Below are 15,381 nucleotides of genomic sequence, written 5' to 3'. Positions count from 1 at the left end.
ATTATGAAAAATTAAGAGATTATACAGACATTCTGTATGTGAAAAAATGTGTGCTGAAATGTTAGCCTTTTTTACTCTTCTCACTTCACTCCATTAGATCCAATCTGAATTGTCCACACCTTTCTCTGCCAGTGACCTTGTCCATTATGTACCTTATCGTTACTTTTTTTTTTTACACTGCGCTCCCTCAACATGCTGTTTTTCCCACCACTCTGTATTACTCCCAGTAGACGTCCTCCGCCTGTAAGAGCTTCTCTTCCTGTGTGCATGTATCTGTGTATACTCTGCAGAACTCATCTTAAAGAACCGGATTTCCACACTATGACAAGAAAACCTAAAACAACCACAACTTTTTTACTGAGTCCATAAGGGAAAAAATACTTCAGAATAAACACAGCTTTCATTTGCAACCCTAAAAGAGACCAAATATTTTCTTTAGTAACCATGGTGAATGTCGGAGGAAGGTTTAATCAGAGTTTAGTGACAGTAATGCCTTGTTCAGTGAAGCGCCCCATATGCACATAATACAGGTGTTCGTTTTTTAAAAAGGTTGTGACCCAATGGGATCCCCTGCATATGCTGGCACACTTCCAAACCAAAGAAACCAAAACCCTTCCTGACTTCCTCTATTTGTCTCTATAAGAGATGCAGGGCTAAACAAAGTTTTTTTTTTCTCTTTTCACATAGCATGACTTCAGTGGGTTGTTATCAAATGCGTTAACGACATCAGAATTTACGGATAAACATCATTTGATGCCATAACATAGAGTTGAAGTCTATTGATAGCGAATATACAGGGTGGCACAAATCACACCCGTCTATGGAGCTTTCCACCTGGATTGCAACCCTAAGAAATGTCATAAAACCTTTCATTATGCACAATGTTCCTTTTATTTAGAAATTTACCAACCAAGACAGGTGATCTCTGTAGACCCTGAGCTGCTGAAACAACCAAACATGCTCACAAAATGGAGGCTGCATTGAGTTGTTACCCTGTGTACATGCGCAACAACCGTCACACCTTAACCACCCTGTGTAAAATGTATAAGCTCCATCCCTGCATAGCAACCCGCTCAATCACTGCCATTTACACTTATTTGCTCCATTTTGGATTCTCTCCTCCAGCCTATAATTTCTCCTTTCCCTCCATGGAAAGTTCAAACGCAGCTTGGGACGTGCGTATCTGTCCACACAGTGGACCAAAGATGATAAATAATGAACACTCTTTCTCTGTGGCTGCTCCTGCGACTCCTGCATGTGTGTATGTGTGAGTGCTTGTGTGTCAGCGAGCTCGTCTTTCAGCACTGCTGCGCTGTGACTGACTTCGTTGTGTGTGTGATGCATGGCTGAGCCGTTGCACTCCCGAGCCGTTCCTAGAGCCCAGGCCGAAAGCCAGACATCACTTCCTTCTTCCCACGATTTTAAGATTTCCAGCGTGGCTGCCTGGCTGAGCGCACAAGCACCGCTCTGTTCAGCAGCTGTGGCGACTTTACAGCGACGCACACACTGCACAGAGCAGGGGGGAGCATCTGGCTGCTAGGGCTGCCAAAACCATGACTGACGTGAGACAGGGTTACACACATTCTCTCTCTCTCTCCTGCACACACAAATTGCTGTCACTTGTTTTGCAGCTGTGCCATGCTTTGTGGTATGCTCCTCTATCTGCTCTGTGCCCTCAGTGGCCCTTCTACTGAATCTACTAACCAAACTTCACACAACCCAACCAAAGCGAGCACATGCCCTACAAAATGATGGGAAATCTTTCAGATTTCTGTAGTAGTCCATATATCTGATCAGCCTTTAAAAAGCAGTCAACAGTACACATGCAAATCATTAGCATACAATTTGATTTGTTTTTAATTTGGGTTGTTGGAATGTCAAAGAAATGGTTCGTTGTGCATCTGGATACACTCAGTTTTTACTTCATTGTCTACTATATTTTATATATACTCACAATTATTCACTATTTATTTAACCTTCATATTATTGATACATTATTAGAAATGATTTTTTTTTATAGAAAAAAAGTTTTTAACTTCTACTTTGTCAAATTTCCTATATAAATAAATGGTAAAGCATGGCATTTAAGTAAGTCTGACAGAAATAAATGTTTCTAATAAATCAACCTATCCATCAATGTGTGTGTGTATGTGCATATGCATATAAATATGGATACATACATACATGCATACACAAAGATCTTTCCACTAGTATAAATAGGACATCATAAGAATATAATAATTGTTATAGAGTTGGTTTGGGGTAAAGTGATAAAGTAATCTCCACTTCTGCCCTCACGCTATTACTTCTGCATTAAGAACACACCGGTAAATAGAATGTCATTTGGGATTACTGTGCACTAAAACGCAACATTAAAAACATACTTCTTAGCCTTTAGTCTTTCATTAAAATGTTTGTTACTTTTTCTATTTGACCCAGATTGGCCTAAGCAGAATCCAGTTACTACATTTTTAGCCTTAAAAAAAAAAAAAAAATCACATAAATCACAATGCAGACAAAATTTTGTATTCTTTTTTCCCTTGTGTGTACACGCTGCATGTGGTTACAGTTGGGCTCTGCTAAGAGTAAACTATTCGAGACAATGAGCTCTTTCTGTGCAGGCCATGCGTTTAGGCTTGCTTTGATGCCCAGGTCCTGAGAAGAGGCCTTGGCTGTGACGTAACGCCTGTCTGCAAGTGGATCCTCAAAAAGGAAGTTAGAAATGCTGGTTAATAAACATAATGGTAGGAGAAAGAAAAAAAAATAAGCGGTAGAGAAACTCTTTGGAAGGGAAATCGACACGCCCATCTTACAAAAGACGGAATAAAACAAGTATGAGCTTGGGCTACAGGTTGAGACTGAAAACGAAAAAAAAAAAAAAAGATGCCGTTTGAAATATGGAAATGTCAGGATTTGCATTTCCTGTCATTTGCCTCTTCATATATTGCTTCATAAACACAATAGGACATCTGTAACGCTGCTCTGGAAAGCTCCCAACTTACATGTGTATAAGCCACATGAACGTTCTAGAAAACAGTTGAAGCACAAAAGAGCTATGATTCAATACTTCTGAGCAGTTTTCACACTGAGCCAACAGCTGCTGTGTAAAAGTGAGCCTGAGGTGAAATGGAGGGATCAGGCCGGTTGCAGAAAAGAAAAAAAAAAAAAAACCACTCTGTGTACAATCCCACCTTTTAAGTCAGTCTCCAGCTCTGCCATGGCTTGCTCTGCTCCCACAGACAAATTTCCCTCAGTAGAACCATAATTCACACATGGCTTACTTTCTGTAGGCAGCAGAAGGTATGTCAATGCGAGAGGGCCAAGTTCACCGAGGGCCTTTTGGAACATACTAGAGACAGAAAATGGCAGCAATTTTCAGGCCGTCAGTCATGATGGGAGGGATTAGCATGACAAAAAGCCCTTTCTTGTTAAAGGGCAACAAAGCTGGCTGTAAGACAGAGACGTACAGCGCTCAGACACAGCATGGGATGTGGGCAGTCTTGTCAGAGCCTCTGGTTCTTTCTGCTCTACTCAGGTACATGTTCACTTTGTAGCCGAAACATAATCTGACAAGAGACCCGACAGAAGAAGCCAAACCACTATCAGATAATCATGTTTTTGGCATCTACCAAATTACAGTATGTTTATTTTATTTCAGAATGAATCTGCAAGAAACCGCTTGTATCTACATATCTTTCTTAATTGTGTGTTTACTTCCGGATCATACAGGTCAAATTAATTAATTAGGTTTTAAAGGACGTGCCTAACGTATAGGATAGTATAGCTCAAAAAGATGTGGTTTTGTGGTCATATTCTTCCTTTGTCTTGTTTAGGACTTCCTCAGTGACACACACAAGACGTGCTCTGACATTTTGTGTCATGTGAAAGTATCTCTAAAATGCTGCCTGTTTGAGAGGATATGGAGTTCTCCCTAAAGATAAACGCTAGTGGAATTTCAGCAGAACTGTCTCTGAAATTAGTCAAATTTGAACTTTTGGTTTCTCAGGGCAAACTCTATTCTTAACAGCTGTCGATGCACACGTCTGCTCAGGTTTCCATATTAGCATAATTATGGATGTGTGTAGTAAAATGACTCATGTACAGCTCAGATGAAAGTTCCCTCATCTACACTTTCTCAGGGACTAAGACTGGGATGAAACATATTTTGAGAAATAGTAATGCATTCGGGTGAAACGAACAATAGCTGCTTAAGCAGTTAAAATCAAAAGCAAATTGTTGCTAGGCAACCTGGAAATAACGATGCAATGAAGAAATGGACCAGCTAATGGTGGAGGGTTGCAGTTGCTAACTAGCATGCACACATCAAGTTCTTTATGTGGCTTTGGTAAAGGGTTAATATCTGGAAGCCAAAAATGTTGACATCAGAAACCGTCCTCAAAATTATTTGCTAAAATACATTAACACATAAACAAAAGATTACATATTGTATTTGTACTTACATTTAGCACAAGTCACTAAATTAACAAATGTGGCTTGCCAAATGTTGTGTTAATTCGAAAGTGAATGCTTCAAAACCGAACTCTGTACATACACTACTGCTAAAAAGTTTGGGATCACTTTCTTACTTCATGGTCATTCCTGATGAAGGCAATGCTAAAAGCGTCCACAATATGAAATAATCTCCTTTGAACAGGTAATGTTGAGATGTATCTGCTACTGATGATCTATAAAGCCTTCACAACAACTCTAATATTAGGTGCTGTTAAATGGTGATTTTTGAGGCTGGTAACTCTAAAGGAACTTCTCCTCCGAAGCAGAGGTAAGTTTTGGTCTTGCTTTCCTGCGATGATTTTCACGAGAGCCAGTTTCATCATAGTACTTGATGGGTTTTGCAAATGCTCTCGACAATACTGTTCTTGCAAGAACTATTCCAGAAAGGCTGACCACCATGTCTTAAAATAACAACTGACTATTGTTGCTGTTACATAATTACCCAATTCCATATGTGTTATTTCATAGTTATGAAATCCCCAGTATTGTTGTAGAATGAAGAAAATAAATCGCTTAACAAAAACAAAGAAATTGCAAGTGATCCCAAACTTTTGAGCGGTAGCGTATGTAACATCAATGGCGACCGCAGGTCCTCATGCACCTCACAATCGACAGTGTATTGTAACACCTGCCGTTTTGTAAACAGGATGTTCCTGCAAGACCTATAAAAGTTCATAAAAAAAGCTATTCACATTGGATACACTTCCATCGCCTGCCAGAGTCGAGCATGTCAGCTGCATATTTCTTCCAGGCAACGAGCGAGGGGAAGGCTCAGTTCGGTGTTGTTGTTTAGTCACTAGGTGTGAACTCTCCATGGCTCCATGGCAATTCGAACCACCATACTGATCCAAGACACGGTTATTTTGGCCTGATGCTGTAGTAAGGACAAGAGACAGGGTGCTTCAAATCATGTGCAAATTTCACATTCTCTCCACGCTCTGTTGCACGGTTCCTGTGTTATTTCGCTCTTATTGTGAGACGGTGCCGCTGACAGAGAGAGAGAGAGAGAGAGAGAGAGAGATGGGTGGAGGTCTGGAATCTCCAAAGGAAGTACAATGTGCGCACAAACACATGCTGTGGACAATAAAAAAAACTCTGGAAATCCAAAGCTTGTAATCAGTAGAGCTGCGACATGCGTGTTACATTTTGATGTGATTAAACTGATTAGGAATCAGATTTAATCAACGATGCTGTGATATCACATCCTGTGTAATCAGAAAACCCATTTGTTTTTGTTTTTTTAATTCAAAACAAGAAAACGACATTTACACTTTGAAATGTACATGTGTACTTTAAAACGGCAAAATTAAAACGTTGGTAGAAGCTGTTGTGTAACTCCAGGTGTAGATCAGTACTGGAAAAAGATGAGGTTTTAGGAAAGAATGAAGCTGCGATGGCGGCCAGCCTCTGCCTTCACCAAAAATATGCTTCTGTTTCCGTTCATCTTTCAGCTAGTCAGGGAGAGGCTTCCTCCTTTCTTCCTCCAAATGCATACACACACATACATGCGCTCTTACACACACACACACACGCGATTCATGTCTATCAGTCCTGCTGTCCGCTGACCTTCTTCCTTCCTAAAAAGCTAAAGTTTTGTATTGCTAAAAGCGTATTGCAATTACAGAAAAAAGAAAGGAAAAAACTATTTAAAGTTAAAAAACTGCTTCCTGTCACACGATGAAGTTGTCCGTGCTCAGAGTTGATCACAGTCCTGAAAGCTAGGTAAACACTCAGCACCGAGGTGGATCTGAGAAATGCAGGGGAAACCACATTAAAAGCTCACAGTAATCTGTGGTAACAGCTTCTCGAAGAGAAAACACTTTATCTTTACATCTCCCTACCTGTGTGTATACGTGTGTGCGTGTGTGGTCCAGACGAGCGTGAGGAGTGTGTGTGTGCTTTATACTGCTATTGCAATACTGGCATTATATATATATATATATATATATACACACACACACATATACATACATACATACACACACACACATACACGAGTGAGAGCTTACTCTCTTAGAAGCGACCTTTGTAGAAATGCACAGAATGTAAAGAGCATGACGTGGTTGGAGCCGCTGGTGTATAATCACACAGGTGTGTAAAGGTGAGAATACACTGCAAGTTCCACAAGTATGTTTTAGTTACCGCTGGCTGCGCGGTAAAGATACACAGGATGTTTCCATGAATTGCACTGGAATCGAGAGTCAATGTAAATAAGGGTTTTTGCTAAAGGTAAATCTAAGTACATGTATAGGTGTGTGTGTGTGGGGGGGTGGATGGCACACCTACTGTGCTCGGACTGTTAATTGTAGGCTTTTGATGTGAGTTCAATGCTGGATGCAGCGTATTTTTAATTACACTGACATTTCAATTGTTAAAAATATGTCAAAATAATAATAATAATGATAATAATAATAAATAATGGACTGATGAAAACAAACATGCAGCTCTGCAGATGGAAACACTGAACTTAATGGAGGTCAGTTCAGAGGATGGCCAGACTAGTTCCAGCTGACAGGCAGTCTACAGCAGGTACCTTAAATACAGGTAACTTAAATAGTCACCACTTACAACTATGGCGAATGAAAAAGCATTCCAGAAGGCACAACACTTTAAAACTTAAGGTGCTTGCGCACACATCAGGATACATTCCTGTTAGCCAAGAGCTCGGATCTGAGTCTAGAATGGGCGCATGCCGACAAAAACTGCGCAGAGGAAGATTGGGAACATGTTGCTCAGTCTGATGAATCTTCATTTCTGCTGCAACATGCAAGTGGTAATGTTTAGCTGACCAATCCTTAAATGTATGTGATGTAATCATGTCATCATAAAGAATAATGTCATAGAAATGTTGTGAAAACCTTGCACAATAAATAACACAAAGCTGTAACTGTTCTACAACTTAAGAAGTAAAGGTGTATGATGGATGTTCTGTTAGTCGGCAATGTAAAACTAGACTCCTGTTAGAAAGAAACTACTATCTATGATTTATCCAAGTATTACTTAATTAGCACAAAAAAAAAAAAAAAAAAAAAAAAAACACACCCCCTCTGGTGACATCGAGGGAAAAATATTTGTGGCCATAAATTGCTACGGTGTGGGAATGAGATACTATGTTGTGACCACGACTTACTAAGGCATGGGAACAAGATACTATGTTGTGACTTACTAAGGCATGGGAACGAGATACTATGTTGGGCCATGACATACTAAGGTGTGGGAATGAGATACTATGTTGGGCCATGACATACTACGGTGTGACCACAACATAGTATCTCCTGCCAACACCTTAATAAATCGTGGGAATGAGATAGTATGCTGTGGCCTCGACTCACTAAGGCATGGGAACGAGATAATATGCTGTGGCCACGACTTATTAAGGTGTAGGAATGATATACTATGTTGTGGCCACGACTTATTAAGGTGTAGGAATGAGATACCTCATGTTGTAACCCTGACTTACTAAAGCGTGGGAACGAGATACTATGTTGTGACCGTGGCTTACTAAGTTGTGGGAACAAGATAGTATGCTGTGGCCAAGACATACTAAGGTTTTGGAATAAGGAACTATGTTTTGGCCCTAAGGTGTGGAAACAGGATTATGTTGCAGCCACATCTTTGGAACATCTGGAAGGTGTTGGGATGAGAAACTATGCTGTGGCTAAGACTCACTTATGCATAAAACGAGATAGTATGCTGTGGCCATGACTTACTAAGGTGTGCGAATGAGTTTGTATGCTGTGGCCAAGACTTTTTAGGGTGTTCGAAAAATGTACTATGCTGTGGCCCTGACTTTACTAAGGTGTGGAAACGAGATGGTATGCTATGGCCATGACTTCCTAAAACAACACTACATAGTATCTTATTCCCACACCTTAGTAAGTCGCAAAAACTGGATAGTATATTGGAAAAAATAAACTCATGAAATGTTGAAGTAAAGTGACACATAGTGTTTTACATAATGTATAAATGGTGGAACCCGTTAAAAAAATTTATCCTAGCGCAAGAGTTGCATGTCGAGCTCACCTGGGTGGCCTTGTCTCTCATGCAGGGTACACAGGGGGCGTGGGTGGCATCACGGGGCCAGTGGCCTGACAGATAGGGGCCTGTCAGGGCGTCCAGGGAGGAAGTCCGGCGGATACTGGCACTGCTGCTACTGCTTCCCACTGGACCAGCCAGTGAAACTCTGCACCTCTCTGTGATAGATGAAGATGGCAGAAGATTGGGGCCAAATTCGTGGGTGAAATGTTTAACAAGAGGGGGAGGAAAATAGGAACAGATGGAAAGTGGAAGAGAGAAGAAGAAGGGAAAAAACAAGTATTAGGAGTTTAACATGTGAAATGGGATCAGTTCATTAAAAAGGTCTGTGATCAGTATTGTTTGCTTGGTAAGCAAATACTACAAGATTATGTAAGTAAAAACTGTGTGTGTGTGTGTGTGTAGTTTTGAGCAGAAGCAGCCTGCAGTGTTAATAGACGGCGAGGTCTGCTGGTGATAATCAGCGAAGCTCGGCAGATTGAGACGGCATTAACATAGTAGCCAGCAGGCCTTTTAATGAAGGAAAAGCTGATTAGGCTCTGATTGGCTGAGGCAGCCTGGCTTCGAGGAAGCGGCCCTCGTGTCTTGACCTACATTCACTGAGCCTCCGCGAGCACTCGCCCCTATCCTCTCTCCCTCCCTCTCCTCTCCCATCTCTCCCTCACCCATTCTTTCCACCACACAATCAACAGGCTTTCTCTCTCGCTTGCAGACAAAATCTCCCACTATCCCTCTCTTTCTCGCCTGCTTCTTTTTTTTTTTTTTTAAAGACCATTCTTTCATGTAAATCTGCTCCATTGAATACACTCGAGAAGGGTGAGGCGTACAGTACGAGCGAAGCCGCAGCACCTGTCGTTTTTGTGCTGCTCTGAAGAGCTGGAGCCGGTGCAGGAAATCCAGCATATGGGCTTTTCAGTGCTGCTTTAAAGCACAACTGCTCTCTCCTTACACAAAACTTTTACCACACACGTTACGTCAATCCCTCACTATGTGTCTGTGTGTCGCGTATTCACTACCACTCCCAGGAAAACAAATCAGAGGGGAATCGTTAAAGCTGTTTGCAACCATTACTCTAAGGAGCACATGCGCGCACACACACACTTGACTCACAAAACAAGAAGCTCAGCAACTTTTCACTGCTAGCAGGGTCCCTTACTTCACTGGGAGGTGACATCAGATACTGAACTCATCAAAAAATGCAAAAGCAGAACTGGATTTTTTAGTTTTTTTTTTTGCCTTGTATTTTGAAACGGAGAACTGTGAAATTGCAGAAATGCTTTCAAGAGGAGGAACCTGGGAGAAATTTCAGAGGAAGTCATGATCACTAAGTATGGCTGTGTGCATATGTAAGGAAATAAGCAGTACTGGGTCAAGCTGCAGACTTAACCACGCGCGTGCGTGTGTGTGTATATGTGTGTGTGTGTGTGTGTGTGTGTGTTTGCATTTGTTAATGTGCTCACATGGGAACAAATAAGCCTGTGAGGTCTTTGGCACGTTACATTACACAAAAAGGTGTCATAATGTTTGGGTGTCTGTTTGTCTGTGTGTGTGCGCGCGCATGTGTGAATACTTTCCTCTGTATGAAGTCCTTAATAAACGTAGCTAGCAAAAGCAATTCCCAATGGCTCGCTTCGTTAGCCACAAAATGACTCTCTTTCCATACGACTCTCACTCGTGAGCGCACACATGCATGCACGAAGATAAGAGCAGTGAACGTCCAGGCTGTCGCATTCAGTTTAAATGTATGCTCTGGTGCTAAATGAGGTCGCGTACATGAGGTGGAGATGCTTCCCTGGGCACTAAAAACAGCTTATCAGCACTGCTTATGCTATTTCTGATACACTCCATCCGGTAAACTGTTCAATCATTCACTGACGAGTAAAAACCAAAAGCTTTGAAATGACATGTTAAAATCGCTTAGAACTTACACAGAACAGGCAATAAAATGATGCTGCGAGTACGCAATTAACTTTGCTCTATCACTCTAATTCGTCTACTAATACACAAATTCCAGAATTGACTTTCTGCATCTGTAACACTCAAACACAAACACATTATACGACCACAAACACACACACACAATAACCAGAGACAAGAAGTTACACGTTTCCCTATACTGAGAATAGAACCAAAAAAAAAAGTCGACTCAAGATATCAGGCAGTTAATGAATAAATACAGCATAAATATGAGACAGTATATAATTCAAATTTAAACCTACCAGAATTACATTTGATAAATACTGCAGAATGAGAGCCATGAGAGAAAGTCCTACCAAAATGATCTTCTCATATAAGTAACTTTTAATCACTGGAACAATACCTGGCATTAAGGTTTTTCATCAAGTGTTTCAGTTTTCTACACACTGAACACATCAAGCTTTATAAAGTGCTCCACAATAACAGGTTTGCCTGCACCAACATCTGCTTTTTTGTATTTCCTCTAAACATGTTACCTGTTAGTTTCTCAGTACACAAAAAGTTGGCGGATGGAGATTGTGTTGGACTATTCCTTTACCGTGCACACCTCCTCCCTGAGAACGCCCAAATCTCACCAATCAAAGCTGACACATCTTTCCGGTATTATGACTCGTTCCTTGATAGCACACCTCGCTAGATACTTCTGCGCCGCAATGCAAACAGTAAAACACCTCACCACTGTCAGAAGAATGCGAGTGCCTGTTTGGGCTGGAAAAGTAAAATTAATCTTCGACCAGACTCAACACATTCTGTGCTGGTGAACAAACAATCTAGAGGAGCAGATGAACATGAGTGAGCAGGGCTGATATGCGTGGAAGTGGGCGCAGTGGTGGCTGTACTACCACACTGGGCTCTTTTCTTAGGCATGTGGTGTGATCTCGTTGTGGCCTGCCCTCACCATTCCTACGTGCTTAACTTCATTAAACCACTGGTTTCTAAGAGAATTGCAAAAACAAGACACTGAGGCCTGAGCATGTCTGTTTAGAGGTGCATCATGGAGAGGGATCGTTTGAGAGGAAACGTGGGAGTTTACAAGGCCTGCTTGATTAACGGCCTGGAGGAATGTTTGCAATTATTGGTAACTTTTGCGGGATATGTTCACTGAAAACAGATTTCATGCTTGGAAGCCCTCAAACAGGCATATTCCTCCCTTCTCTAGTTCAACTTGTTTGTCTTCAAACCCTTCCTTCATCCTTCACTCCCTCTCGCTGAGAATAGTGTTTTCAAAGGGTCTTGGGTAAGCCTGTTGATCTGGAAAATCACTAGACTTCACAGGAACAACAGCAGACTGTTAAGAAGAGGACAATAGGATAGGTGAGACGAGGGGAAGGCTAGAAGCTTTAGACTGTAATACTGTAATACTGTACGCAGGGCTTGCACCGGGCTTCCTTTCTGAACAGAGCCATTTTGCTAAAACTGAGAGAAATAAAGGATGAGAAAGATTTTCTTCTTTGTCTTTGCACTGCACAGCTCCTGCAGCTAAAACAACCTTGCTATCGGCCATGTCTGCTTACATTTCAGACCCCAAATTACCCGAATCACCAAACACTGGTATTAAAATAATCCCCTGCGTGTAGAACCGCAGTCTCGTGTTTACAGATCGGCTCGCACACGTTGATTCCTTACTCTTTCTACATGCTGAGTTTTTGTTTTCCCTAAGTTGGGAAAACGTAGTTGCTGCTTCGAAAGCACCGCACATCAATTTACAGACGACATCACTGAAACACTGTCGTAAATGACATGACGCAGGGGTAATTTTGACAAAGATCGCTAGGAGACAATCTCCACAGTCGTGCCTGTAAGCAAACACATTAGATGCATAATGAACCTCCGTCGGGAAAAAGGGTAAACTTACACATGGCTACCGTGTACACAACACTTCTCCTCTAGCAGTCACAAACACATTGAGGCCCCTGTCATATTTCCATGTGGCAACACTGGCCGAGTGCCCTTGCTACAGTTTTACAAATAAGCTGTCTGCATGAGAAAAAGAAAAACTGTGCCAGATACGCATTAAGCACCATTTGAAGAGAAAATATGGTGCTGTGGAGCTCAAAGTTAGCGGGTTTGTGCTGTTGGAGCCTCTCTTTCTGGAGCTCCACCAGCTCCCCTCCCCCTTCGGCAGGCTGAAAGAGCAGATGGGGGTTTTCAGGCCTAATCGGGTTTTACCCAGCAGCCCAGGAAAAGGGGGAATACAAGTTCTATCTGAGAGGTGGGGCACAGTGGCAGGGTAAAACGGGACGACTGATAAACTGCAGAGGAAGAGGCTGAGGATTTGTGGAGCATCTTCAGGGTGAATAGAAATGAAAATGACAATATCGGATAAACCAATGCCATGATGGACATGTTAATGCCCTCCTGTCCTCTGACATGACAATAAAGGGGGCCCAACTGCCCCTTATAGAGGCTCCTAACTAGCTCAAGGTGAGCGGCACACATGAAACCATTATACCAGTTGTTCTCAATACACTCCTCGGGGACTCGCAGCTAGTGCATGTTTTCATGTTTTAGCTCCCAGCACACCTGAGGTGGGTAAGGAAGGCTGTCGTAACAACGGTTATCCCAAGGAGGGAGATTTGGCAAACTGGAGAATTCCTAATGGGAGGATTTGAAACCTAGTAGGAGATCAGTTTCAGTGAAAACAATCCAAGATGGCTGACAGCTAAGCTTAGAAGCCTGTGTTTGGCCAGTTTAGGAAAAAGTCCATTTTATCCAACTTGTTTTGTTAGGCCTCAAAACAGAATAAATCTGTGAAACAGGAAGAAACCATATTTCTATAGAAGTGAATCAAAAATGCCTACGTCAAAAATTTTTCCATCCAAACGTCTAAAGCAAACAGAAGCATAAACCAGTATCTTAGGCTGCAGTAGTTACTCATAGGAAGCAGATTAGCTGTGCTTTTATTTAGATGGGGGGAAAATCGATTACGTAATGGATCGCAATTCTTTTGTGTGGCAATTCATGCATCACCACAGTGACTCCAGAATTAACTTCTGTCAATTCAATTTTAATTTATATATATAAAAAACGCTCCAGCCCATCCATCTAGGAACGTCTGTAGTCCAATTAGAGGCCAATGGTGATTACCAGTGCATTTATTCCCATGTATACAACTGTAGTGTGTATGTGAATGCAAGTGTGAATGTTTGAAACATTCACACATGCATTCACATACACATTACAGGATGGGTTTTCTCAGGGTGTTCTGGTTTTCTCCCACAGTTCAAAGACATGCAGCTTAGGCTGACTGGTGTGGTAAGACATTGCTGTTCATGTATGATCCTGTAGGTGGTGTGCTCTAAACTATTCATACTTTGTCAGGCAGCACATGATTCTGTGTGGTTGGAGGAAATAATTATCAGAACAAAATAAGACAAGATATTAATTAGAATTGGGACAGTTATAAAATGACTATCAGTGATTTTATAACTATGAAAGCAGAGCAGTGGTGGCTCAGAGAGAAAAGGCACTAATGAGGTACTAATCAGATGGTCTGCAGTTTGAGCCCCAGTCCCATTAGGTTGCCATTGTCAGACCCTTCAGCAAGGCACTTAACCCTATTTACTCCAGGGGTGCTGTATCATGGCAGAGCCCTGATTTTAATTTTCTCTGAACAGTAAAGAGCAAAGTTTTGCTCCATTTTTAGCTTTTCTGAGAATTTGGGGGGGGAAAAAACCAAAAAAAAACAAAAAAAAAAAACTACGATCCCCATCATCAAACTGCCCAATGGATTAAGCAGCCTCATCAGGGTTTATTTAGAGAGTCTGATGTTCCCTAGATAAATCATTGCATGCATGAATGATGAACAGCCTGTTTCGTGATGTGTATAGATAGAACTGAAACTGGAGGAAAAAAAAAAATATCTTTACTCATATACTGAATGAGCAATCTAGGCAGGTTACCTTTGTGCACAGGTGAGCTCGGGCTTATTCTCTCAGGTGACAGTCTGTCATGTTCAGGTGAAGATGCCAGGGCTTTGCCCCTGTGCCCGCAAGATGCTGAAGATGAGGAGGTGGAAGAGGAGGAAAAGGGGATACAGGAGGAAGAGGCTGGCCCTGGAGGATGCGAGCCAGCTGTGAGCACCAGATTGTCTGTCAGTGAGCTGAGCAGCAGGGAGGGCGAGTGAGAGCCACTGAGAGGGGAAGGCACGCCGGCATGAGCTGATGCCACACTGACCTGCGGGCACTGCGGGTGAGGAGACACGGGAGAACTACTTCTGAGTGCCGACGATGATGTCCACGTAGGAGACGCGGACGGACTCAAAGCGGCGCAGGAGGAAGGTGAGGAAGAGGAGGTCGCGGCGCGAGACGAAGCGCACAAGCGGCTTCCGGCTGCGTCGCATCCGCTGCTGCAGCATTTAACGTTAGCACTATTTCCTCCTCCTCCTCCTGCTCCGTTGGACAGCGCCATCCTGGTCAGTAGGGGGGGCTGTGGCTGTGCTTTGAGCTGGAACGGCACGGTGGCTTTCATGGGCAGCAGGCGGCTCAGTAAACTCACCCCGGCGCTCAGACCCGAGGCTCCGCTCGAACTCCCGGCGCTCACCGAGCTGCAGCTGGACGTCGGCGAGCCGTTCTTACGTACTCTTTGGGACATGACGCTGTTACAAACTGCCGAAAATGGATGGAGTGTCGAAAAAAATGCATACGCCAGGTGTGCGTGAGGTCGTGGACACTCTTTTATCCGTCTTGCTTCACTCCATGCAGCGTGTTTAGTTATTATTATTACTTTTTAAATTATTATTATTATTTTCAGTTCCGCACCGTGTATGCAGCGCAGAAGCGTTCCCGTCCTGAAGTAAACTACACAGCAGTGTGAGCCACGCACCGTCAACTCCTGCCAAAGCCCCGCCCACTGCCC

The 15,381-nt window shown here is 42.5% G+C and overlaps 1 protein-coding gene across 1 annotated transcript in view; it reads right to left on the bottom strand.

Moving 5' to 3' along the window:
• The window catches only part of fam117bb (family with sequence similarity 117 member Bb), a 34,122-nt gene extending 18,838 nt beyond the window's left edge, over positions 1-15,284 (bottom strand). Inside the window, exons 1-2 of the mRNA XM_053497245.1 lie at positions 14,427-15,284; positions 8,536-8,705 (exon numbers count right to left, since the gene is read on the bottom strand). Of these exons, the coding sequence (XP_053353220.1) occupies positions 8,536-8,705; positions 14,427-15,117 (861 nt within the window). The 5' untranslated portion in view covers positions 15,118-15,284. The remainder of the gene's footprint in view (positions 1-8,535; positions 8,706-14,426) is intronic.
• Between the last annotated feature and the right edge of the window lie 97 nt (positions 15,285-15,381).

Source organism: Clarias gariepinus, chromosome 5 (assembly GCF_024256425.1).
Source record: "Clarias gariepinus isolate MV-2021 ecotype Netherlands chromosome 5, CGAR_prim_01v2, whole genome shotgun sequence".
Lineage (NCBI taxonomy): Eukaryota > Metazoa > Chordata > Actinopteri > Siluriformes > Clariidae > Clarias > Clarias gariepinus.
This window is presented reverse-complemented; position numbering and strand designations above follow the sequence as displayed.